This window comes from Theropithecus gelada, chromosome 15, assembly GCF_003255815.1.
Source record: "Theropithecus gelada isolate Dixy chromosome 15, Tgel_1.0, whole genome shotgun sequence".
Lineage (NCBI taxonomy): Eukaryota > Metazoa > Chordata > Mammalia > Primates > Cercopithecidae > Theropithecus > Theropithecus gelada.
Window position 1 is genome coordinate 9,895,495 of NC_037683.1, and position 23,797 is coordinate 9,919,291.

General features: G+C 54.4%; 1 protein-coding gene and 1 non-coding gene across 3 annotated transcripts in view; both read right to left on the reverse strand.

Moving 5' to 3' along the window:
* Window positions 1–7,898: 7,898 nt before the first annotated feature.
* Window positions 7,899–23,797, reverse strand: part of MIGA2 (mitoguardin 2) — a 38,290-nt gene continuing 22,391 nt past the window's right edge. For both annotated transcript variants that reach the window (XM_025359559.1, XM_025359560.1), the window contains exons 7-16: window positions 20,835–20,952; window positions 19,468–19,568; window positions 18,770–18,885; window positions 16,565–16,637; window positions 16,250–16,336; window positions 12,076–12,174; window positions 11,614–11,748; window positions 10,819–10,872; window positions 9,998–10,114; window positions 7,899–9,715 (exon numbers count right to left, since the gene is read on the reverse strand). In XM_025359559.1, coding sequence (XP_025215344.1) covers window positions 9,509–9,715; window positions 9,998–10,114; window positions 10,819–10,872; window positions 11,614–11,748; window positions 12,076–12,174; window positions 16,250–16,336; window positions 16,565–16,637; window positions 18,770–18,885; window positions 19,468–19,568; window positions 20,835–20,952 — 1,107 coding nt within the window. In that variant the 3' untranslated portion in view covers window positions 7,899–9,508. The remainder of the gene's footprint in view (window positions 9,716–9,997; window positions 10,115–10,818; window positions 10,873–11,613; window positions 11,749–12,075; window positions 12,175–16,249; window positions 16,337–16,564; window positions 16,638–18,769; window positions 18,886–19,467; window positions 19,569–20,834; window positions 20,953–23,797) is intronic.
* On the reverse strand, window positions 18,381–18,486 carry LOC112608766. Its single transcript, XR_003116057.1, has one exon. It is a non-coding gene; the product is annotated as a U6 spliceosomal RNA (small nuclear RNA).

Sequence of the window (23,797 nt, forward strand, 5' to 3'; positions counted from 1 at the left end):
GGCCTCCCGGGTCCAAGTGATTCTCCTGTCTCAGCCTCCTGGGTAGCTGTGACTACAGGCACACGCCACCGCATCCGGCTAGTTTTTGCATTTTTAGTAGAGACAGGGTCTTACCATGTTGGCCAAGCTGGTCTCAAACTCCTGGCCTCAGGTGATCCACCTGCCTTGGCTCCCAAAATGCTGGGATTACAAGCGTGAGCCACCATGCCCAGCTAATTTTTTTTTTTTTTTTTTTTTTTGAGACGGAGGCTTGCTCTGTCACCCAGGCTGGAGTGCAGTGGCATGCCCAGCTAATTTTTGTATTTTTCGTAGAGACGGGTTTCACCGTGTTGGCCAGGATGGTCTTGATCTCCTGACCTTGTGATCCGAACTCCTGATCTCATGTGATCTGCCCACCTCAGCCTCCCAAAGTGCTGGGATTACAGGTGTGAGCCACCGCCCCTGGCCACTATGTGCTGTTTTGCTGCATGGGATGTAGCGCCTCTCCTGCCCTACTTTGCCCTGCCAAATCTGGCTCAGGTGTCTCCTCGACTTACAGGTTTCCACAGCCAAGTGAGGGGCCAGTACTGGGCTCTCATGGTTGCATTTCCTGTCCTGTGTCAGCCCTGACCTCACTGGACTGTAATCGGTTCCTTATCCCTCCCAGTGAGCAGCAGCTCTCAGACTTCACAGAGTGCTGAGATCAGCCTGTAGAAAACACAGATTCCTGGGTCACAGTAGGGCCTGGGTTGATCCAGTAGGTCTGGGTTGGAGCCTAGGTGTCTGCGTTCTTATGTGCTCTGGGAATTCTGATACAGGTGGTTACAGCCACCACTGGAGAAGCCCTGGGCAACATGAGGACAGGGCCTGGTACACCCTGAGCCTGGTCCAGACCAGACCTAGAGCAAGTGCTGATAAGTGACACGAGGGCCCCTGAGGTGAGGTGAGAATAACCCAGGAAATCCCACTGAGAGAGTGGCTGTGTCTGCGAGTGGCCAGGCCAGTGGAGCGGGGACGGTGAGCTGGCCAGTGTGGCCAGAGATGATGGTGACTCACAACCTACCAGGGAGCCCAGAAGGCCCACTGCCCCTAGCCCTGCTGTGCGCTCTCCCAGCCTGGGCTCATCGGGGTCAGCTGGCCTCGGTTTCCTCAGGCACTGCCATTATTAGCCCCTGAAAAGCAGGAGGTGTGAGGAGCGGGCCGGAAGCTTCCCAGAATAGTTACCTGGGACAGGGCAGCCATCCATGATCTGGGCCACATTGCTGCTCCCAGATAGACCTCAGGAGCAAAGTCCATGAAATGCAAGCCTGTCAGTGCAGGGAACCTCCCGAGGGAGGATGAAGATGAGGAACTACAAAATGAGACGGAGTTACCCGGGGAGGGTTTTCCTGGCAGAGAGAACAGTGTAAGCCGGTGCCCTGGGGCCCGAGTGTGGCTGGATGAAGTGGGCAAGAGGGAAAGAAGGAGTAACGTGGTCGGGGGAGGTCCACAGGGGCCTGGCCGCCGGAAACTCTGAGGGCACTGTGGGTGGGGACAGAGGGGAGCTCTGAAAGATGGGTTTGTTGTTGGGTTCGGTTTGGTTTTCTTGTTTAAAATAGAACATTCAGGGCAGGCACAGTGACTAAACCTGTAGTCCCAGCACTTTGAGAGGCTAAGGTGGGAGGATCACTTGAGCTCAGGAGTTCAAGGCTAGCCTGGGCAATACATCAAGACTTCATCTCTACAAACAAATTTTTAAAAATTAGCCAGGCATAGTGGTGCATGCCTGTGGTCCCAGTTACTCGGGAGGCTGAGATGGGAGGATTACATGAGCTGGGGAGGTCAAAGCTACAGTGAGCTGTGATCCTGCTGCTACACTTCAGCCTGGGCAACAGAGTAAGACCCTGTCTCAAAAATATGGCTGGGTTGTAATCCCAGTACTTTGGGAGGCCGAGACGGGTGGATCACCTGAGGTCAGGAGTTCAAGACCAGCCTGGCCAACATAGTGAAACCCCATCTCTACTAAAAATACAAAAAGTAGTTGGGCAAGGTGGCACATGCCTGTAATCACAGCTACTTGGGAGGCTGAGGGAGGAGAATCTCTTGAATCCAGGAGGCGGAGGTTGCAGTGAGCCGACATCACGCCAGCCTGGGCAACAAGAGCGAAACTCTGTCTCAAAAAAATATATATATATACACACACACACACACACGGCTGGGTGCAGTGGCTCACTCCTGTAATCCCAGCATTTTGGGAGGCCAAGGCAGGCGGATTACTTCAGGTCAGGGGTTTAAGACCAGCCTGGCTAACATGGCAAAACCCCGTCTCTACTAAAAATACAAAAATTAGCTGGGTATGGTGGCATGCACCTGTAGTCCCAGCTACTCGGGAGGCTGAAGCAGGAGAATTGCCTGAACCCGGGAGGCAGAGGTTGCAGTGAACCGAGATCATGCCACTGCACTCCAGCCTGGGTGACAGAGCAAGACCGTCTAAAAAACAATTATATATACACATATATATGTATATGTGTATATTTCATACAGAAAATTTCAGAAATCAAACGTATACAGCTTGATGTAGTTTCACAAACTAAGCACACATGTAAGCAGCCCCCACATCAGGAACCAGGACCTTAGGAGCCCTGGCTCCCCCTCCAGTCACCCCAGGTGACTTCCAACTTCCGACACCATACCTTCAGTTTGGCTGGATTGTGTAATTTCGTTTTTGTTTTGTTTTGTTTGTTTTTTGAGACAGAGTCTCACTCTGTCGCCCAGACTGCAGTGCAGTGGCGTGATCTCAGCTCACTGCAAGCTCCGCCTCCCGGGTTCAAGCAAATCTCATGCCTCAGCTTCCCAAGTAGCTGGGACTACAGATGTGTACCACCATGCCTAGCTAATTTTTTTGTAGTTTTAGTAGAGACGGGGTTTCACCATGTTGGCCAGGATGGTCTTGATCTTGATCTCATCGTCTTGACCTCATGATCTGCCCGCCTCGGCCTCCGAAAGAGCTGGGATTACAGGCATGAGCCATGGAGCCTGACCTGGATTGTGGAATTTCTGTCAACGGAAGCCTACAGTCTGCACTTTTTGTGTATGTGGCTTCTTCACTCACATTATGGTTGTGAGCGTTAGCCACGCTGCAGCCTCTGGTGGAAATTTGCTTCCTCTTGTTGCTGTGCGGTATTCCGTGGGGTGAACGTTCCACAGTTTATTTCCCATTCTAGTCTGTTTTTATTTTTTATAGAGATAAGGTCTCGCTGTGTTGCCCAGGCTGGTCTCGAACTCATGGCCTCAGAGGGTCCTCCTGCCTTAGCCTCCCAAAGTGCTGGGATTACAGATGTGAGCCACTGCGACCAGCCCCCATTCTAGTCTTGATGGACATTTGAGTGTTTCTAAGTTTGGGGTGTTAGAAGTAGTGCTGCTGTGAACACCTGTGCATGGCTATGGATTCGTACCTGTGGATTTGTAGCTGTGGATTCATTTCTGAGGGAGATGTGCCTAGGAGCCCTTGCAGGGTCACAGGAGATGGAAGTGGTGACACAGTGGGACCCGGCTGTCGGACAGGGGCTGGGCGGTGCAGGCCTGAATATGACCAGGAGCCCCAGGGGAGGCTGCCCGAGCTGCCTGCGTCCTTCCTGTGAGCTGAGGGTTTGACCAGTGGTGTTCTCAGCGCCAGCTCTGCATCCTGAGAGGTGCTGCGTCTTTCTTGTTACCTTCACAACAGCCCTGCAGGGCAGCCCTGAGTGTGCCCAGCTTGTAGCTGAGGATGGTGAGGCTTGGAGTGGCACACTGTTTGCCATGGCCTCCTGGCCCAGGTTCAGAACCCCCTGCGTCTCATGAAGCAAACTGCTGGCCACCTCCTCCCACTGCCCCATAGGTTCTCAGACAAGCCCTGAAACTCAGGCTTTTCCAGAGCTGTCCCAGGGCAGGGTCTGGCCTTTTACCTCTGGCCTTTCCTCTGGCAGGGAGTTCACAGACAAGGTGGCCCTGAGATTAGAGGTACAGAGTCTAACTGCACCGCACCCCAGCCACGCTGCTCTGTGCTCAGAGTCCCAGCAAGCCCTTAGGAAACAAGGCTCTCTCCCTCTCTTGGCCTCTGATATGGTTTGGCTGTGTCCCCACCCAAATCTCGTCTTGAGTTATAGCTCCCATGATTCCCACATGCTGTGGGAGGGACCCGGTGGGAGGTAACTGAATGATGGAGGTGGTTCCCCCCATACTGTTCTTGTGGTAGTGAATAAGTCTCATGAGATCTGATGGTTTTATAAGGGGTTCCCCCTTCTGCTTGGCTCTCATTCCCTCTTGCCTGCTGCCATGTAGGACATGCCTTTTGCCTTCCACCATGATCATGAGGCCTCCCCAGCCACATGGAACTATGAATCCATTAACATCTTTTTCTTTACAAATTACCCAGTCTTTATCAGCAGCGTGAAAACAGACTAATACAGCCTCTTTCCCCAAACACGGTGATGCTGCCTTCAGGGTTGGAGGTTCATTTGTTGACTTCAGGAAATATTTGAGTTCCTCAGTCATGCCAGACCATGTGTGGGCATCAGGGATGAAGGGTGAACATAGCCAGCTGGGTGCTGCCCTCGGGAAACTGCCATTTCAGTGGAGGCTGTGGAGGCCCTGGATCCCTGTGATGTCAAACTAGAAGTGACAGTTTCGGTTGTAAAAACCTCTGAGAGGTGGCCAGGCGTGGAGTCTCACATCTGTAATCCCAGCACTTTGGGAGGCTGAGGTGGGCAGATCATGAGGTCAGGAGTTCAAGACCAGCCTGACCAACACGAAGAAACCCCATCTCTACTAAAAATACAAAATTAGCCGGGGTGGTGGCGCATGCCTGTAATCGCAGCTACTCGGGAGGCTGAAGCAGGAGAATCGCTTGAACCCGGGAGGCGGAGGTTGCGGTGAGTCAAGATTGCACCATTGCACTCCAACCTGGGCAAAAAGAGTGAAACTCTGTCTCAAAAAAAAAAAAAATAGCTGGGCATGGTGGCTGGCACCTGTAGTCCCAGCTACTTGGGAGGCTAAGGCAGGAGAATCGCTTGAACCCAGGAGGCAGAGGTTGCAGTGAGCCAACATCACGCCACTGCACTCCAGCCTGGGCGACAGTGCAAGACTCTTCAAAAAAAAAAAGAGGAAAAGGTCATTTGCAGAATACTGTGCAGCAACAAGGAAATAAAATACTGAAACATACCACAGATGGACAAACCTCCAAAACATGCTTGCACCTGAAGAAGCCCAGCATAAAGGCCGCCCATTGGATGATTCCATTTACAGCAAATGCCCAGAAAAGGCAAATCTATACAGAGAGTAGCTTGATGCTGGCCTGGGACTGGGGGATTTACTACAAGTGGGCATCACGGGGGTGTGGCAATTGTTCTCCAACCATACCGAGGTAATTGGTACACACCTCTGTAAATTTATTTAAAACAACATTAAAGCAAGTGAATCTATGATGTATGAATTATACCTTATTAAAACTGTTTAAAACAAACCAAAATAAGTTGGGCACAGTGGCTCATGCCTCCTACTTTGGGAGGTCAAGAGGGGGAATTGCTTAAGCTCAGAAGTTTGAGGCCACCCTGGGCAACACAGCAAGACCCCGTCTCTACAAAAAATACAAAACTTAGCCAGGAGTGGTGGTGCGCTGCTTGGGAGGCTGAGGCGGGAGGATTACTTGGTCCTGTGAGGTCAAGTCTTCAGTGAGCTGACATCACCACACCACCACTGTACTCCAGCCTGGGTGATAGAGTGACACCATCACTCCAGCCTGGGTGACAGAGTGAGACTGTGTCTCCAAAAAAAAAAAAAACACAAAAAACACCAAAACAAACATTTGCCAGCATGAGAAGTAGCTAATATATCAGCTCATGTCTCTAAAATCTGTAAGAGTCGAGCATTTATCCTTCTTTTGAGATGGAGTTTATCCCCAGTTGATTGGGAAAAGCTCTTATTTTCAGCAAAGACATTAGAAAATTATTGTTTTTTCTTTGTTGTTTGTTTTTGAGACAGTCTTTCTCTGTCGCCCAAGCTGGAGTGCAGTGGTGCGATTTTGGCTCACTACAACCTCCGCAGTGATGATTCAGATGATTCCCCTGCCTCAGCCTCCCAAATAGCTGGGATTACAGGCCTGCACCACCATGCCTGGCTAATTTTTGTATTTTTAGTAGAGACGAGGTTTCAACATGTTGGCCAGGCTGGTCTTGAACTCCTGACCTCATGTGATCCCCCCACCTCGGCCTCCCAAAGTGCTGGGATTGCAGGCATGAGTCACCACGCCCGGCCCCGATAATTTTTTTTTTTTTTTTTTTTTTAGGTGTGATCACGGTATTGTGGTTATTCTGGAGAATGACCTTGTTTTTTGTTTTTTAAGTTCAGGGATTCATGTGCAGGATGTGCAGATTTCTTACATAGGTAAATGTGTGCCATGGTGGTTTGCTGCACAGATCATCCCATCACCTAGGTTTTCTTTTTTTTTTTTTTGAGATGGAGTTCCCTTTGTCACCCAGAATGGAGTGAAGTGGCGTGATCTCAGCTCACTGCAACCTCTGCCCGCCGGGTTCAAGCACTTCTCGTCCCTCAGCCTCCCAAGCAGCGGAGACTACAGGGACCCTCCACCACACCTGGCCAAGTTTTTGTATTTTTAGTAGAGACAGGTTTCACCATGTTGGCCAGGCTGATCTTGAACTCCTGGCCTCAAGTGATCCACCTGCCTTGACCTCCCAAAGTGCTGGGATTACAGGCATGAGCCACTGCGCCCAGCAATCCCATCACCCAGGTATTAAGCCCAGCATCCACTAGCTATTTTTCCTGATGCTCTCCCTTCTCCCCACCCCTGCCCTCTGACAGGCCCCAGTGTGTGTTCCCTGCACTGTGTCCATGTGTTCTCATCATTCAGCTCCCACTTACGAGAAAGTGACTAGCCTCTTTTTTTTTTTTTTTTCTGAGACAGAGTCTCGCTGTCGCCCAGGCTGGAGTGCAGTGGCACGATCTCGGCTCACTGCAAGCTCTGCCGCCCGGGTTCACGCCATTCTCATGCCTCAGCCTCCCAAGTAGCTGGGACCACAGGTGCCCACTGCCACGCCCGGCTAATTTTTTTGTATTTTTAGTAGAGACGGGGTTTCACCGTGTTAGCCAGGATGGTCTCGATCTCCTGACCTCGTGATCCGCCCGCCTCGGCCTCCCAAAGTGCTGGGATTAAACGCGTGAGCCACTACGCCTGGCCAACTACCTTGTTTTTAAACTCTGCTTAAAGGTTTAAGAGTAAAGTACATGCCTGAAACTTAGGCTAAAGTATTTTAGAAATACATGAGATAAACATGGCAAATATTAATTACATGACCAGAGGTGTTGGTTTTATGAGTGTTCTTTATATGTTTTTTTCAATTTTTCTGTACATTTGAAAAATTGTTTTTAAGTTTCTTTTTTAAAAACCTTTAAAATAAAACTTGTGATTTCCAGCTGCCCATGAAAACATGTAACGATTCGGCAGGCTTGGACCTGTTCCCACTGTTCCAGCCGCTCCCCCAGCTCTCACATCTTGGGTGGTAACCACCTTTAAGCCTGTGAGTCTACACCTTGGCCCGGGTCCAGTGCCTGCATTTTACAGATGTGGAAACTGAGCGCCAGTGAGAATTGACTTCCCTAAGACGGTGCCTGAGTGGGGTCCACAGCTAGGCTGCCCACCGCGCATCCATGGCCTTGAGCGTGGCACTGGCCACTCCCCACCCCTCCCCGCTGACCACCAGGGCTCCCTGCCTAGGGATGGCTGGACCCTGTCAGGCAGCCAAGTGGCCCCAATTGGGTTCACAGCCCCCACCAGGCTTCTCCTGACCTTTGTCCTGGAACCTTCACCCATGGCACCCCAAAGAGCAGGTGCCCTGCTCTGCCCCAAGAAGCAAACATTCATGCACATAACCAACAACATGGCAAAGTGGAAGGAAATCGTTTCAATTGTTTATTCGACTCACAGTCAGTGCACACACTCTACCATCCCAAAGTCAGTCGAAGCTGTGACAATCGACTCTTACAGGCAGTGCACAGATGTGTAAACAAAGACAAATGAAAATGCAAATCAGAGTGGGCAGGGCCAAGGCCCACCATTACATTCACAGCACAGGGTAAGTGCAAATGAACAGGATGTCAGGATGAGGGGTGGGGAGCACAGGGTCCTTCCTGCCCTGGACGCTGCCTCCAGGCATCAGCCTGGGAGGCGAGTTGGTGCCCATGGAATCTGTGTCTGGGAAGAGGCCCACAGAAGATGGCCGCACCCAGCATCATCTCCTCTCTGTGGTGCACCCTCCCATCCCCAGACCCCTTTCCCTTCCAGGGGAGAGGGGCCCTGGTCACAGGAGCCAGTCCTCTGACTCCTGAGTGTGGAAACCCAGGAGGGGAGTCTGTTTCTCCCGCAGGCCTCTCAACCTGGAAAGGGCAGAGCCCCAGCAGAATGCATTGGGGCCACAGACACCTGCTCAGGTGAGGACACTGAGAAGTGAGTCTGCCGGGCCGACAGGACCCTGCGGCATGAGAACATCGCTGCTAACAGGAGTCTCTCTGCAGGCCCAGGGGAGGCTCTGCCCCTGTGAGGCCCCAGGAGCGTTTGTGCGTTGAACTGAAGGCAAAGTGCTGGACAGTTTCTTGTCCTAATGAGGGTGGGGAAGCTGGTCCGGCCACATACATCCTCTCGACCTCCCCCAACGTGGTCCCCGGGCCCACGGGTGACAGGGGCCTGAGTGACACCTGGTCAGATCCCCCAGCTCAGAGCCTAGCACCGCCCAGGGAGGTCCGGGCTCATGGAAGGGGGATGGGCCGGGGCAGGAGGGCCCAGCTCCACCTCCGCCCATCTTTGGTGGTGACAGAGGTGGGAGGAGAAATGTCGATCTTTGGCAGGGCGAGGGAATGTCAAAGGACAGTGTCCTGGTTTGGTGCTTGGGTTTGTCAAGGGTCCAGTCCCTGCCCAGATGAGAGCACAGGAGTGGGAGGCCCACCTCTGCCCCACCTCTGGATGGCCCGGACCTGCTGCCCACCAAGGTGGCCCCACTCTCCTCCTCTGGAGTTGCAAACTCTCTGAGAAGGCGGCCGAGGTGGGGAGGCCATCAGGACAGGACAGCCGGATGCCTGGATGCTGAGACCTTGCAGCCACAGGTGGCTTCTAGCTCAGGACACTGTGACCTTCACCACAGGGCTCTGTGCCCCATCCTTCACTTCCACCCTCCCAGCCCCCTTGTCAGCAGCCCTGGGGCAATGGGAGGTTTTGGAGTCCCCCACCTGGGGCATCCCAGCTCTGCCTATCCCAATTCTCCACAACACTCCCCTCTCACTGCCTTTCTCTCCCGGAGGCCCCACTGGTCCTGGCCTCTGCTTCCCCCAGGGACTGTTCCATTCTTCTCCATGGAAATTTCCCCTCTAGGCCTTGGGGACTCCCAGATGATGGGGGTGGGGCAAGGTCAGGGGCAACTGGCCCTTAGCCACCACAGCTGTCAGATACCAACCCAGGGAAGGGAGGAGGAGCCTTCTCTCTGCCGCCTCCCAGCCCGTGCCACCTCTACGGCAGCTCCCCCAGGGGCCCGTTCTCTCGGGGTAGCGTCCCATTCAGGCCTGTGCTGCTGGCCACGGGCACCCCCAGGTACCCCAGCAGGATCTCGCTGCGGCGCCGGGACAGCTGCAGGATGTCGTCTGCTAGCGCGGGCACTGATGTGTAGCGCACATTGTCCAGGTCGAACATGTCCCTCAGGTACTGCACAATCTGGTGCTGGGGGAGCAGGGCTGGTGTCGGGCCTGGCGCAGGCCGCTGCCCACCATGATGCCCTCCAGGTCACCCCAAGTCCCCTTCTCCACCACCAGAGCCCCAGCCTGTCCTCTCCATCCCCAGGTTCCTCCCTCTTGCTGCTTCCTCTGGACCCACGTGGGTCCGGCTCTGCCTTCTCTCTGGGAGCAGGCGTAGGCCCAGGCCCTCACCCCATTCCTGGCACCTCCCAGGACGCCTGTGCCCAGCGCAGGGGTCAGGAAAGAACAAGAACTGCTCCCTGTTTACCTTGAAGAAAGCACAGACTTCAGCGAGCTGAGGTTTGGGTCCAAGGAAGCCGAAGGCTAGGACAGGGCTCACATGCTCCGATACGGAGTAGAAATGGGAGATGAAGCCATCGGGCACCTGCGGGTGGGCACAAGGCTGAGGGGCCAGGCTGGGGCACCAGGCCCAGGTGTCGCATAAAGGGCTGGGCTTTAGAGGTCGCCCCAGCTCATGTACTTTCCTGCTAGATGACCCTGGGCAGTGACTCGAGCTTTCAAAGCCCATTCTCACTTGTGCAGATAGGTAACCGTGGGCCGCTGTGAGAACTGCACAAGGTGGGGCCATGGTGGCTCTGAGGGAAGTGCCTGGAGCACGTGGCCCCGGCAGCTGATATCAGCTGGGCAGCAGAGCCTGGCCGCAGAGGGGAACGACAAACCACAGCCCAGATAGCGCAGCCAGTCGCAGCCTGGGAGCGGAGATTACAGCAGCCTGACTGGGGCGGGGAAAGGGCAGGAGGGACAGTGCTCTGCTTGCTCCTGGGTATCCTGTCCCCACCGAGATGCCTGCACCAGGCCAGCTGCCAGCCCTGTGGCCACCACCCTAGGGTGTTCGTTCCCCTCCCCAGTGGCCTGCTCTGTGCTGGGCCTGGGGAGGAGAACAAGTGGGTCTACATGCGCCTCTAGGGAGCTCCTGGCCCAGGGAGAGGTAACGGCGGAAGAAGGGGTCCAGGGCCGTGAGCAGTGAAGTCCAAGTGGCTCAGCGAGGCTGCCCTGCACCAGCTCCGCTCCCCACCAAGCTGCCTCAGAGCCCAGCTCATGCTCCCCTGGGCCTGCCCAGTCACTCACCATCAGCAGCCTCCTCTTGGCTTTCAGGACCGACCAGCAAGCAGTGGCCAAGGCCTACATCAAAGATAGGATGTCCCCCGGCTGTCAAAATGGGCCTAGCCCACAGCCCCTCACCCTCTGTCAGCCCAGGACCAAGTGCTTAAACCCAGCTCACCCCACTCCAAGCAGGGAGATGGGGCTGGGTGTCTAAACTCTGCTGCTTCCTCCTCTGATTTTAGACTCAGACATACCTAAACTTGAATCGACTCTAATCTTACTGCTGGATCTTCTCTGAGCCTCAGTCTCCTCTTCTGCAAAGGAGCACAACACAGCACTCCCACATCGTTTGGTGGTTGTGGGAGCAATGGTTCCCCCCTGTAAACCGCCTCGCAGAAGCCTGGGTCCAGGCAGCACGGCCCGGCTGCTGGAGTGTCACTGCTTGCCTTGCTGGGGGTCCTGTGCTGGGCTGTCTCTCATTCTGTGCCTTTTTATCTTTTTGGTTTTGCTTTCCCCTCTTTTAACTTGATTTAACAGGATGCATTAAAATGGAATCGAATTCATACCAGCACAGAAGTGAAACCACTCAATAGGAAAAAAACGCATACCACGTTGGTTCTAAACTGGGGCACCAGGCAGCAACGGGGCACCCTGGAGGCTTCTCCAGAGCAGACTGTGGTCTCCCAGGCCTGGCAGCCCCGGATCTAGGGGGTGAGGGCCCAGCCCTGGTGCCAGTGCTAGGGACAGAGGGAATGGAGCCAGGCAACCACATGGGCTGATGTGAGCAAGCGTGGGTCTGGGAGCAGGGCAGCGACCCACCGTCTCCTTGAAGCTGTCTGACAGCCAGCGGTTCCGCAGGACGGCGAGCACCGAGGCCGGGGGGTTCTCCAGGTCCTCAAAGGCGTCCATGAGGATAAAGTCCAGCACGATGTCAAAGAAGCTCATGCATACCACCTACGGAGGGTGCCCCCGGGAGGCTCATGCATGGGGGCACTGCTGGAGCCTCGGGGCCACTTTCCAGATGGGGAGACTGAGGCTGGGGGGCTAGAGCATGAGCACACGTCGGGGGGACACGTCTTCCCCGCTCTGCTGTGCAATGGGTGTAGCTGAGGCCATTCCTCCCTCCGCGTTGGCCTGCGGTAGGGCAGGAACTGGGGGCTGTGAGCAGCGATGGAACCGTCTCAGCCGCTTGGAACTGAGGTAGAGCTTGGCCCAGGAACCCCCTTGCTGCTCAGATGCAGGGGAGCCCAGGATGTTGGGGTTCAGCACAAAACAACTCACCCCTCGGCCCTCCAGCTCCAGCCGTGTTGTGGCCCAGGTCTCGGGCCGTAGGGCATAGCTCAGCATCTCCTCGTAGCTCTCCAGGAAGCCTTTGGGGCTCTGTGGGGAGAAGCACGGCCCATCCTGGTCACTGGACAAGACCCACAGGGACAGGCTGGCCTGTGGATGGGGGACATGCCAAGGCACGGCTGGGGCCCATCCCCACGCAGCAGGCACAGAGAAAACGTAACAGAGAAGTGTCTCCTACTTAGCACAGCGTGCTTCTCCAGAGAACCAGGGCACGCAGTCAGGTCTCAAGCCAGCTCTTCTGCTGAGCGCCTGCTGCCTTCCACGAGTGCCTAGTGTGACAGTGTGATCTCACTTTGGAGGGACACAGAATGGGAGGATTAGAGTCAGGCAGCTGAAGGTTCAAATCTCCGTGACCTTGGACCTCAACGGGGAAAGGGGAGAAGCTACAGCCCCACCCTGATGAGACTCTTCTAGGGCAGTTGCTGAGCTCGTGTGTGATGCAGTCAGTCCAGCACCAAAGCCTTCAACAGTGTTTAAAGCACCTTGCACAGCACGGAGGCTCTCGGCACACATGATGCATCCTTCACTCTCTAGGACCCTGAGGGTTAGCTGGGGTTTGGGATGCTCTTTTCAGATGTAGGTCTGCATTTACAGATGTAGAAAAACACTTAAGTGTCAGGGTTGGTTCTCAGCATGGATTAACTCGTGACCCTTTTTTTTTTTTTTGAGACGGAGTCTCGCTCTGTCGCCCAGGCTGGAATGCAGGAGTGCGATCTCAGCTCACTGCAAGCTCCACCTCCTGGGTTCACACCATTCTCCTGCCTCAGCCTCCCGAGAAGCTGAGACTACAGATGCCCGCCACCACGCCTGCCTACTTTTTTTGTATTTTTAGTAGAGACGGGGTCTCACCGTGTTAGCCAGGATGGTCTTGATCTCCTGACATCATGATCTGCCCGCCTCGGCCTGTCCAAAGTGCTGGGATTACAGGCATGAGCCACACTGCACCTGGCCTTTTTTTTTCTTTAAGTCTTTGTCGCCCTGGCTGGAGGGCAGTGGCGCGATCTCAGCTCACTGCGGCCTCCGCCTTCCAGGTTCCAGTGATTCTCCTGCCTCAGTCTCCCAAGTAGCTAGGATTACAGGTGCCTGCCATCACACCCAGCTAATTTTTGTATTTTTAGTAGAGACGGGGTTTCTCCATGTTGGCCAGGCTGGTCTGGACCTCAGGTGATCCACCCACCTTGGCCTCCCAAAATGCTGAGATTATAGGCAGAGCCACTGCACATGGCCCCAGATGTTTTAAAAAGTATTTACATTTTAAAGAGATTTTGCCAGGATGATCCTAGGCCGTCCCTTAACCACCCTGAGTCTGTTTTCTCATCGGTAAACGGTGACAATGATGAAGATATGGACTGGTCCTTGACACTTGAGCATGCCCTATGTCATCGCATAAGGTCCCCAGGACACACCCATTTCCACAGGAGGACACTGATACGCGATGAGGTTTTGTGGTCGCCCCAACTGACACCAAGTTGAGCGAGTGGCCTGATGCTACAACCCCAGTTCCTTGGTGCCTCCCACAGGGCTGGCATCTTCCCAGGCCAGGGCCTGGCCCCAGTCCTAATAGAGCCACCACAGTTACTGCTCCAGTCCCAGGGCACAGTGCAGGCTGTGGCACTCAGGTGCTGCTAAACGGCTTTCATTTCTTAATAAAACCAAAGTTCCATACTGGGAAGGTTGCAAAGGGAGCTCCCCAGAAGGTGGGGCCCTGGCACCCCCTTAGCCCTCCTTCACTTGTTCACTCACCCTGCTTCCTGGGGAGGCCCACTGACCAAGTTAAGGGCTCAGGCTGGGTCCGGGCCACCTGGCTTCAAATCCAGTCTACCCTTCACATACTCGGTACCCTGGACAAGCCCCCTTCCCTTCCTGGGCTCAGTGTCCTCATCCGCCAAACAGAAATTGCAGTGAGGCTCGAATGAACTCCCCGTAGTGAAGAACCACTGAGTACACACTGAGCTCACGGCCAGGTAAACAGCCGCTGCCAGGAGAATATCCGAGGAATGCTGATGCAGTACCTGCCCTGTGCCAGGCCCTGGATGGGGCACACACCTGTGCCAGGAGAGTTCTGGCCCTGGCCCTCATGGAGCTAACTGAGTAATGGGGGAGGAAGGACAAGGCAGCCCATGAACAGGAGGCAGGGCAGTGAGGCCACACCGCCACGGTGAGCCCAGGGGTTCTCTCGGGCATCAGACGATGAGTCAGGTGATGACCTCCTGGGGACAGAGAAGGCTGGGGGTACTCAGATAACAAGTGACCAAGGAAGGGGGAAGGGAGGGGGACAGAGGAAAAAGTGGGGTGGGGGGCTTCCAGGTACTGGTATATGTCCTACTTCTTAACCTGGGTGCTGATTATACAGGGTTTGTCTTTCATTAAATCCTATACATAGGCCGGGCCTGGTGGCTCACACCTGTAATTCCAGCACTTTAGGAGGCCTGAGGCTGGTGGATGACCTGAGGTCAGGAGTTCGAGACCAGCCTGGCAAACATGGTGAAACCCTGTCTCTACTGAAAATACAAAAATTAGCTGGGTGTGGTGGTGCACGCCTGTAATCCCAGTTACTTGGGAGGGAGACTAAGGCAGGAGAATCACTTGAACCTGGGAGGCAGAGGTTGCAGTGAGTCAAGATCGTGCCACTGCACTCCAGCCTGGACAACACAGAAAGTCTCTGTCTCAAAAAAAAAATCTTACACTTTTTGGGTGTTTTTGTTTGTTTTTGTTTTTTTGAGACAGGGTCTCACTCTGTTGACCAGGCTGGAGAGCAGTGGTGCAATCATTGGCTCACTGCAGCCTTGAACTCCTGGCCTCAAGCAATCCTCCCATCTCAGGCTCTCAGGTGCTGGGATTACAAGCGTGAGCCATCATGCCTGGCCAAATCCTATACTTTTTACACTCTCTACTATGTGTATTTCACAATAAAATTAAAAAAAAAAAAAACAAAAAAGATTGAGGACAGGTGTGGTGGCTCACATCTGTAATCCCAGCACTTTGGGAGGCCAAGGAGGGTGCATCACCTGAGGTCAGGAGTTTGAGATCAGCCTGGGCAACATAGCAAAACCCTGTCTCTACGAAAAATACAAAAATTAGCCAGGCGCAGTGACGCATGCCTGTAACCCCAGCTACTAAGGAGGTTGAGGTAGGAGGATCACTTGAGCCTGGGAGGTGGAGGTTGCAGTGAGACGAGATCGTGCCATTGCACTCCAGCTTGGGTGGCAGGAGTGAAACCCTGCCTCAAAAAAAAAAAAAAAAAAAAAAAACAAGATTGAGCAACAGTGTTCCTGGGGCAGAGACCAGCATATGCAAAGCCCAGATCAGGCAGCAAGTCTGGTGCACTAGAAGCAGGCCCTTCAGCTGGACAGGACGAAGCTCACAGGGCAGCAAACCACCAAACAGAGCTTGGCCTTCAGCCCAAGGGCAGCAGGCACGAGCGAGGGTTGTAGGTAGCTGGCTAGTGAGGTTAGATGTGTGTTTCAGAATCATCTGTCCGACCTGTTCATAAAACTTTGCTCAAACCCATTAAGGAAAACAAAAAAGACGAGTAACCAATCATCAAAACAATTCTGCAACCTCATCATTAATTAGAGATGCAAGGAAACAGCCTTATTTGCTGGCAGCGATGTAAGTTGTGAAGGCCTTGTGGAGGGCAAACTAGCAATATCTGCCGGGCTTCTAAATGTCCAGGACCCAGAAATGTCATATCCAGGGCTTTGCCACACAGAAAACCTCATGAGAGAGCTGTATAAGGAAGACTGTAGTAGTGATGTCTGTGATGGTGAACATCAGACAGCCCAGGTGTCCATCCATCAGGGAATGGAGGCTTCGTGTGGCGCTCTCCACGCCATGGGACACTCCACAGTCGGGGAACACCCCTCCCAGTGCTGGCATGGAGACGGACACCACGCGCCGCTACACTCCAGAGTAAACTGCGGGATGGTAAGTAGGGCGCAAAGACTTAGAAACGGAATAACGACATCACTGGTTGGAGAGTCTACAGAACGGAGTAGGAGGGACACATAGCAGCCTGTGCACAGGGGTTCTGGCAGATGGGGCTCAGGGGGACCCTCTGTGGTTTGCATTTTATAATTTGCCCCCCTACCCCACTCCCTGCTACCTTCTCAGCCTTGGTCATCAGGCCTGTCACCATCTGTCGGCCCACTTTCCCGAAGAAAAGCTGGTTACTCTTGTCTTCCAGAAGCCCCTAGGGAAGGAGGAAGGGAGGGGAGTGAGCTGCCAGGCATGGCGATCCCTCAAAGCCCACGGAGAGGGCCACAGAAGAGGCCGGGTAGGTGGCCCACCTGCCACAGAGGAGCCCAGTGTGGGAGCAGGCCTGGCCAGGGACCAGGAGGCCACGTACATGCCACAGAGCCATGGCCAGCCTGACCACCCCTTGCCTCCCAACCCCGAGGAAGCCCCAGGCCACACCCACCTCAAAGGCCTGGCGCACACAGTGCAGCTTGGCCAGAAAGTCCTGGTCGCTGTAGCAGCCCAGCAGCTCCGTCCTGAGGGGAGGACAGACGGCGTCACACAACCTGGTCCCTGCCCAGCGATGCCCCGGGGGGTCAGGTGGCACCTGGGTGGGGAGGTGGGAGGCTCTGGCTCCAGCCCTGGCCCTGCCTCAGCCCAGCAGTGTGGCCTCTGGCTGGTGCCTGCCTCCCTCGAGGCCTTGGTCTTCCCAGGCCAAAGGAGAGGGCTGCCTGGATGATCTCTGAGGACGTATCAGCCTCTAAGGCACTGGGTACAGAGATGACCAAGGCCTCCTTAGGCCACAACCAGCCCCACATTTCACTGGCAAAGAACCAAAATGGCCAAACTGCCTCCTGACGGCAGATGTGGTGGATCACCCAGATTCACTTCAGCCAGTGTCTGATTCATTTCTGGTCGGTGAACTTTTTTTTTTTTTTTGAGATGGAGTCTCGCTCTGTCGCCCAGGCTGGAGTGCAGTGGCGCAATCTCAGCTCACTGCAAGCTCTGCCTCCGGGTTGACGCCATTCTCCTGATTCAGCCTCCCAACTAGCTGGGACTACAGGTGCCCGCCACCACGCCTGGCTAATTTTTTTGTATTTTTAGTAGAGTCGGGGTCTCAATCTCCTGAACTTGTGATCCGCCCACCATGGCCTCCCAAAGTGCTGGGATTATAGGTGTGAGCCACCGTGCCCCGTGAACTTTTTTTTTTTTTTTTAGACAGAGTCTCGTTCTGTCGCTCAGGCTGGAATGCAATGGTACAATCTCAGCTCACTGCAACCTCTGCCTCCCAGGTTCAAGCAATTCTCCTGCCTCAGCCTCCCGAGTAGCTGGGATTACAGCCACGCACCACCATTCCCGGCTAATTTTTCTATTTTTAGTAGAGATGGGGTTTCACCATGTTAACCAGGTTGGTCTTGACCTCCTGACCTCAAGTGATCTGCCTGCTTCTGCCTCCCAAAGTGCTGGGATTATAGGCATGAGCCACAGTGCCCAGCTCAGTTTTTTTTTTTTTTTTTTTTTTTGAGATGGAGTCTTGCTCTGTTGCCCAGGCTAGAGTGCAGTGGCATGATCTCCACTCACTACAACCTCTCCCTCCTGGGTTCAAGCGATCCTCCTGTCTCAGCCTCCTGAGTAGCTGGGACTACAGGTATGTGCCACCACGCCCAGCTAATTTTTATATTTTTAGTAGAGATGGGGTTTACACCATATTGGCCAGGTTGGTCTCAAACTCTTGACCTCAGGTGATCTGCCTGCCTCGACCTCCCAAAGTACTGGGATTATAAGGATGAGCCACCCTGCCCAGCTTCAGATTAACTTTTAAACATACATACTGAAATCTGCAAGCCATGACCAAAGAGCCAAGTTCTCAGGCCGGGCATGGAGGCTCACGCCTGCAGTCCCAGCACTTTGGGAGGCTGAGGCAGGTAGATCACTTGAGGTCAGGAGTTTGAGACCAGTCTGGCCAACACAGTGAAACCCCATCTCTACTGAAAAAAAAAAAAAATCAAGTTCTCAGTTTCTTATCATACAAAAAAGTTAATTAAAAAGTTAATATAAGATGGTGAAGAGGCCTAAATATAACCACAGACAAGGAAACTGAGGCTAAGAGAAGTTAAGCGACTTGTTCAGGGTGGCAGAATTTGGAGGGAGTCCGGGCCTGTCTGTCCCCACAGCCTGGGTTCCTGACCTCTCCTACGGGGGGGCTGGGTCCAGACGCTGCACTTAGAGCCAGTGCCCCCTGTGTGGCTGTGGCTGTAACCCCGAGAATTTCCTTTTGTTTTTATATGGAATGCTCGGTAAATCTGCGTGTTATCCTTATGCTGGGACCACGCTAATCTCTGTATCATTCCAATTTTTTTTAGCGTATGTGCTGTAGAAGCAAACACCCTCTTAGAATTTAGAAAAGGTAGTAACTATTGTTCTTTATTAATTACGTTCATTTGTTACTGTCATTATTGGTACCAGACCTGCCAGTATGGGTCCATCCAGGCCCTCTGCAGCTGGCGGAGGAGCTGTCACCAGCTCACCATGGCGCTCAGGCAGCCTGGACTCACTCAGGCTGAGTCCTCGCCAAGCACCGCTGGCTTCTCCGCCTCCCGCAAGGGCCACGCAAGGGCCGGGATCACCCACCACCTCCTGCTCCCTCCCTCCCTCCACACCCGCTCACCTGAGGGTCCGGCACAGCACTTTCCCCTCCTTCACCAGCTGCAGGGCCTCCTCGTAGGCAGCAGCGGGTCTGGAGAGTGGGATCGGGTAATCTCTGGTCTGCAGGGACTCAAAGAGCTGGGGGAGGGTACAGAGGAAGAGACCGGGGAGCCCGTGTGAGCAGCACACCACAGCGTGAGCGCACCTGCCCGCTGGTTGGCCACAGCGGCCACCCCAGGTGCCTGCCCACTGCTAACCTCCCTGAGGGGATGTCAGAGGAAACACTGGCCAGGAGGCCCCAGTTCGAGCCCAGCTCTGGCCCTCAGCATCCCCATCTCCAGGGGTCCTTCCCAAAAAGGCCATCTAAAGGACACAAGTGCACGTCCTCTGGTCCCAGGGAAGGACACAGTGCCTGATCCATGTGCCCATGGCAGGAGACTGAGGCCAATCAATGGGCACAGCGGTCTGGAGAAGTGAGAGGCCAGCACGGGCTGGAGCCCTTCGGGGCAGAACCCCTGCTCTCACCCACAGGACAACGGCCCCTGACTTCTCAGCACCCCCCATCCCCAACAGCTTCGAGGAGGCCCGTGAGGGCGTCCAAATTCTGCTCCTGTCGGAGAAAATGCCTCCAGTTTCCCATGACCCAGTGCTGGCCCCGTGGGCCTGCAGAGGAGGCCCAGCCTTCATCCCACCCCAGGCTTGGTCCCGACCCCCAGTCACCTCGGTGGCAGAGAAGAAGGAATCTTCTGAGGTCAGGCTGTCCTCATCGTCTGCCCGCAGCCGCAGCGAGCCCTCGGTCAGGGGCAGCATGAGGGTCCTCTCTGGGAAGAGCAGCAAGAGAGAGCAGGCTGAGACTCCCAGCACAGTGCTCGGCTGGAATCCCGGTACACAAAGCCCCCCATCAGGCCCAGGGGAGGCATCATCCAGGGCCTGTGATTCCCACGCTCAGTGGCAAAGCGCTTCTGCATGAGGACACTGGACTCCTCGCCTTAGTGAGTGGCCTCCTTCAATACCCACGACATCCTCGGAGGTCATCAGCCTCAGGTGTGAGCCCTCGGCTGGTGAGCAGCTCTGCCAAGCTCACAGGTTGCACAGCTGGACCTGAGACCCGAAGGCCCCCAAGCTCTGCAGGGGGAGGACCTTGTACTGTGTGGCCCCGGGGAAACCGCCTCTCTCCTCTGACAAGCTGAAACTCAGCCATTGATACCAAGGGCTCAAGAGAGTCCACAGCCACTAACCTGGAGTTCCCCTCCCTGCTCGCCCAAGAGCTGAGGGGTGTGGACCTCCAAGGGTGCTCAGGAAAGGATTGTCAAGCAAGTAAGCAAAGGCCACAGACCTGCAGCGGGCCACCCTAAAGGTCCCGCAGCCCTTTCTGCCACGTATCGAGGCCACAGGAGGCAGATTCCTCCAACAGAGAAGCCACGCCCAGAGCACGTGGGGAGAAGCCAGGGCAGGGAGCGTGGCTCAGCCGACCCACTCCGGTTCTGTGTCCCCACTGGCAGAGCCGGGGAGCCAGACCCTCAGGAGTCTGAGGGGCCCACAGGGCTGAGTGCACAGGGAGGGGCCAAGGTGTCATTCACCGCAGGGGTCTGAAGAGGACAGTGGCTGTTTGGCAGAACAACTGGGCTCCCCCTCAGCATGTCACATCATTTCACCTCAACGCACCCAACAACGGAACTTCTGTCCTTGGCCGTTGGCCTGCTCAGAGTGAACCTCCCGTGAGTCACCCTATCCACCCACCCAGTTTGAGCCACGGGAAAGGACTCAAAGCAGACAGCCTGGGACAGCCATCAGGGAGATGCTGCCACACGAACCCCAAGGCCGCACCCAAGGGCATGGAGCCAGGTGCACTTGCTGGGGACTCCCGGGGCCTCACCTCAGCTCTGCTCCAGCCTGCCATGGAGAAGGGAACACCTCAGTTTCCCCATCTGTGCCATAAGGTGCTGGATCACGTGAGGTCGGAGAGCCCTGGGGATTCTAATTCATCGGATGCACTGAGAGAACCACGACCCGGTTCTCGCACCTTCTCCTCACCTCCATCCCTGCCACCCTCCACGCCCACGCCGCCTGCGCTGGGCCCAGCTCACCAAGGTCTAGCAGCATGCTGTCCGCGGGGAAGGTGGAGCCGAACTCCTCCTGCAGGTGGTAGGCGCGGTGCAACAGGGACTCCAGCTTCTCTGCAAACTCCTTCCGCTGTGACTCTGGCTGCCGTAAAAACAAGGACCCTCAACCCAGACCCTCAAAGCTCCCAATGAAAACGGCCCCTTCCCTCACCCCCAGGTCCCTGGGGAAAGAGGAGGAGCTCTAGGACCCAGCAGCTAAGCACACAGGCTCCAGATCATCACTGCTCGATGGAGGAGCCAACAGCCACGTGTGGCAGCTGAGCACTGGAAACCTGGACAGTCCCAGAATGTAAACGCACAACACATTTCAAACACGGTACCAAAAAGCACAGACCGTCCCAGGAATCTTTTCTGTTGATTACATGCTGAAATGATCACATATTGGATATACCAGGTTCCATAAAGTACACATGACCCTTAAAAATTATGGACTTAGGCCGGGCGCGGTGGCTCACGCCTGTAATCCCAGCACTTTGGGAGGCCGAGGCGGGCGGATCACAAGGTCAGGAGATCGAGACCACGGTGAAACCCCGTCTCTACTAAAAATACAAAAAATTAGCCGGGCGCGGTTGTGGGCGCCTGTAGTCCCAGCTACTCGGGAGGCTGAGGCAGGAGAATGGCGTGAACCCGGGAGGCGGAGCTTGCAGTGAGCCGAGATCGCGCCACTGCACTCCAGCCTGGGGGACAGAGCGAGACTCCGTCTCAAAAAATAAAAAAAAAAAAAAAAAAAAAATTATGGACTTAGGTTGCTGGGCACGGTGGCTCACGCCTGTAATCCCAGCACTTTGGGAGGCCGAGGTGGGCGGATCACAAGGTCAGGAGTTCGAGACCAGCCTGACCAACACGTTGAAACCCCGTCTCTACTAAAAATACAAAAATTAGCTGGGCATGGTGGCACACGCCTATAATCCCAGCTATTCAGGAGGCTGAGGCAGGAGAATCGCTTGAACTTGGCAGGCAGAGGTTGCAGCGAGCAGTGAGCTGAGATCGCACCGTTGCACTCTAGCCTGGGCAACAGCACGAGATTCTGTCTCAAAAAAAAAAAAAAAGAAAGAAAGAAAATTGTGGACTTAGGGTAACTTACTCCCCCTATGCCCACATGTTGCAAATCTACATAAAAACCTTTTTTTTTTTTTTTTTGAGACAGAGTCTCGTTCTGTCACCCAACCCGCAGTGCAGTGGCACAATCACATCTAACCACAGCCACAACCTCCTGAGTTCAAGTGATCCTCCCATCTCTGCCCCCCTAGTAGCTAGGACTACAGGCATACATCACCATACCTGGCTAACTTCTGTATATTTTTGGTAGATACAGGGTTTTGCCACATTGCCCAGGCTGATTTCGAACTTATGGGTTCAAGCAATCCTCCTGACTCTGCCTCCCAAAGCGCTGGGATTAGAGGTGTGAGCCACCGCGCCTGGCCCACATATAATTTTGACCCCTTTAAGAGTAGAGGGAGGGCCGGGCGCGGTGGCTCAAGCCTGTAATCCCAGCACTTTGGGAGGCCGAGGCGGGTGGATCACGAGGTCAGGAGATCGAGACCATCCTGGCTAACATGGTGAAACCCCGTCTCTACTAAAAATACAAAAAACTAGCCGGGCGTGGTGGCGGGCGCCTGTAGTCCCAGCTACTCGGAGGCTGAGGCGGGAGAATGGCGTGAACCCGGGAGGCGGAGCTTGCAGTGAGCCGAGATCGCGCCACTGCACTCCAGCCTGGGCGACACAGCGAGACTCCGTCTCAAAAAAAAAAAAAAGAGTAGAGGGAGTTATTAGTAGGTTATTAACTACTAATAACCTATTGTTGACCAGAAGTCTTACTGAGAACATAGTCGATTAACACATATTTTGTATGTTCTATGCATTATATTCTGTATCTTTACACCAAACTAAGCCAGAGAAAAGAAAATGTTATTTTTTTTTCTTCTTCTTCTTTTTTTGAGACAGAGTCTTGCTCAGTCGCCCAGGCTGGAGTGCAGTGGCATGATCTCGGCTCACTGCAAGCTCCGCCTCCCGGGTTCACGCCATTCTCGGGCCTCAGTCTCCCAAGTAGCTGGGACTACAGGCGCCCGTCACTACGCCCGGCTATTTTTTTTTTTTGTATTTTTAGTAGAGACGGGGTTTCACCTTGTTAGCCAGGATGGTCTTGATCTCCTGACCTCGTGATCCTCCCGTCTCGGCCTCCCAAAGTGCTGGGATGACAGGCGTGAGCCACCGCGCCCGGCCGAAAATGTTATTAAATAAATCATAAGGGCCGGGCGCGGTGGCTCATGCCTATCATCCCAGCACTTTGGGAGGCTGAGGCGGGCAGATCACGAGGTCAGGAGATTGAGACCATCCTGGCTAACACAGTGAAACCCCGTCTCTACTAAAAATTTAAAAAATTAGCCAGGCATGGTGGCGGGCACCCGTAGACCCAGCTACTCAGGAGGCTGAGGCAGGAGAATGGCGTGAACCCGGGAGGCGGGAGGATCCCTTGAGCCCAGAAGTTTGAGACCAGCCTAGGCAACATGGAAAGACCCCATCTCTACAAAAAATACAAAAATTAGGCCAGCATGGTGGCATGTGCCTGTAATCCCAGCTACTCAGGAGGCTGAGGTAGGAGGATCACATGAGCCCAGGGAGGTTGAGGTTGAGGTTGCAGAGAGCCGTAACGGCGCCACTGCACTCCAGCCTGGGTGACAGAGCGAGACTCTGTCTCAAAAAAAATAAACAAATAAACGAAAGAAAATCACTGGGTCAGGCACGACGGCTCATACCAGTAATCCCAGCACTGTGGGAGACCGAGACAGGTGAATCACTTGGGCCCAGGAGGTTGAGACCAGCATTGGCAACACAGCAAAACCAAAAATACAAAAATTAGCCATTTCATAATGTGCTCTCAAAATAAATAAATAAAAGATTAAAATTTAAAAATACAACTAAAGGCC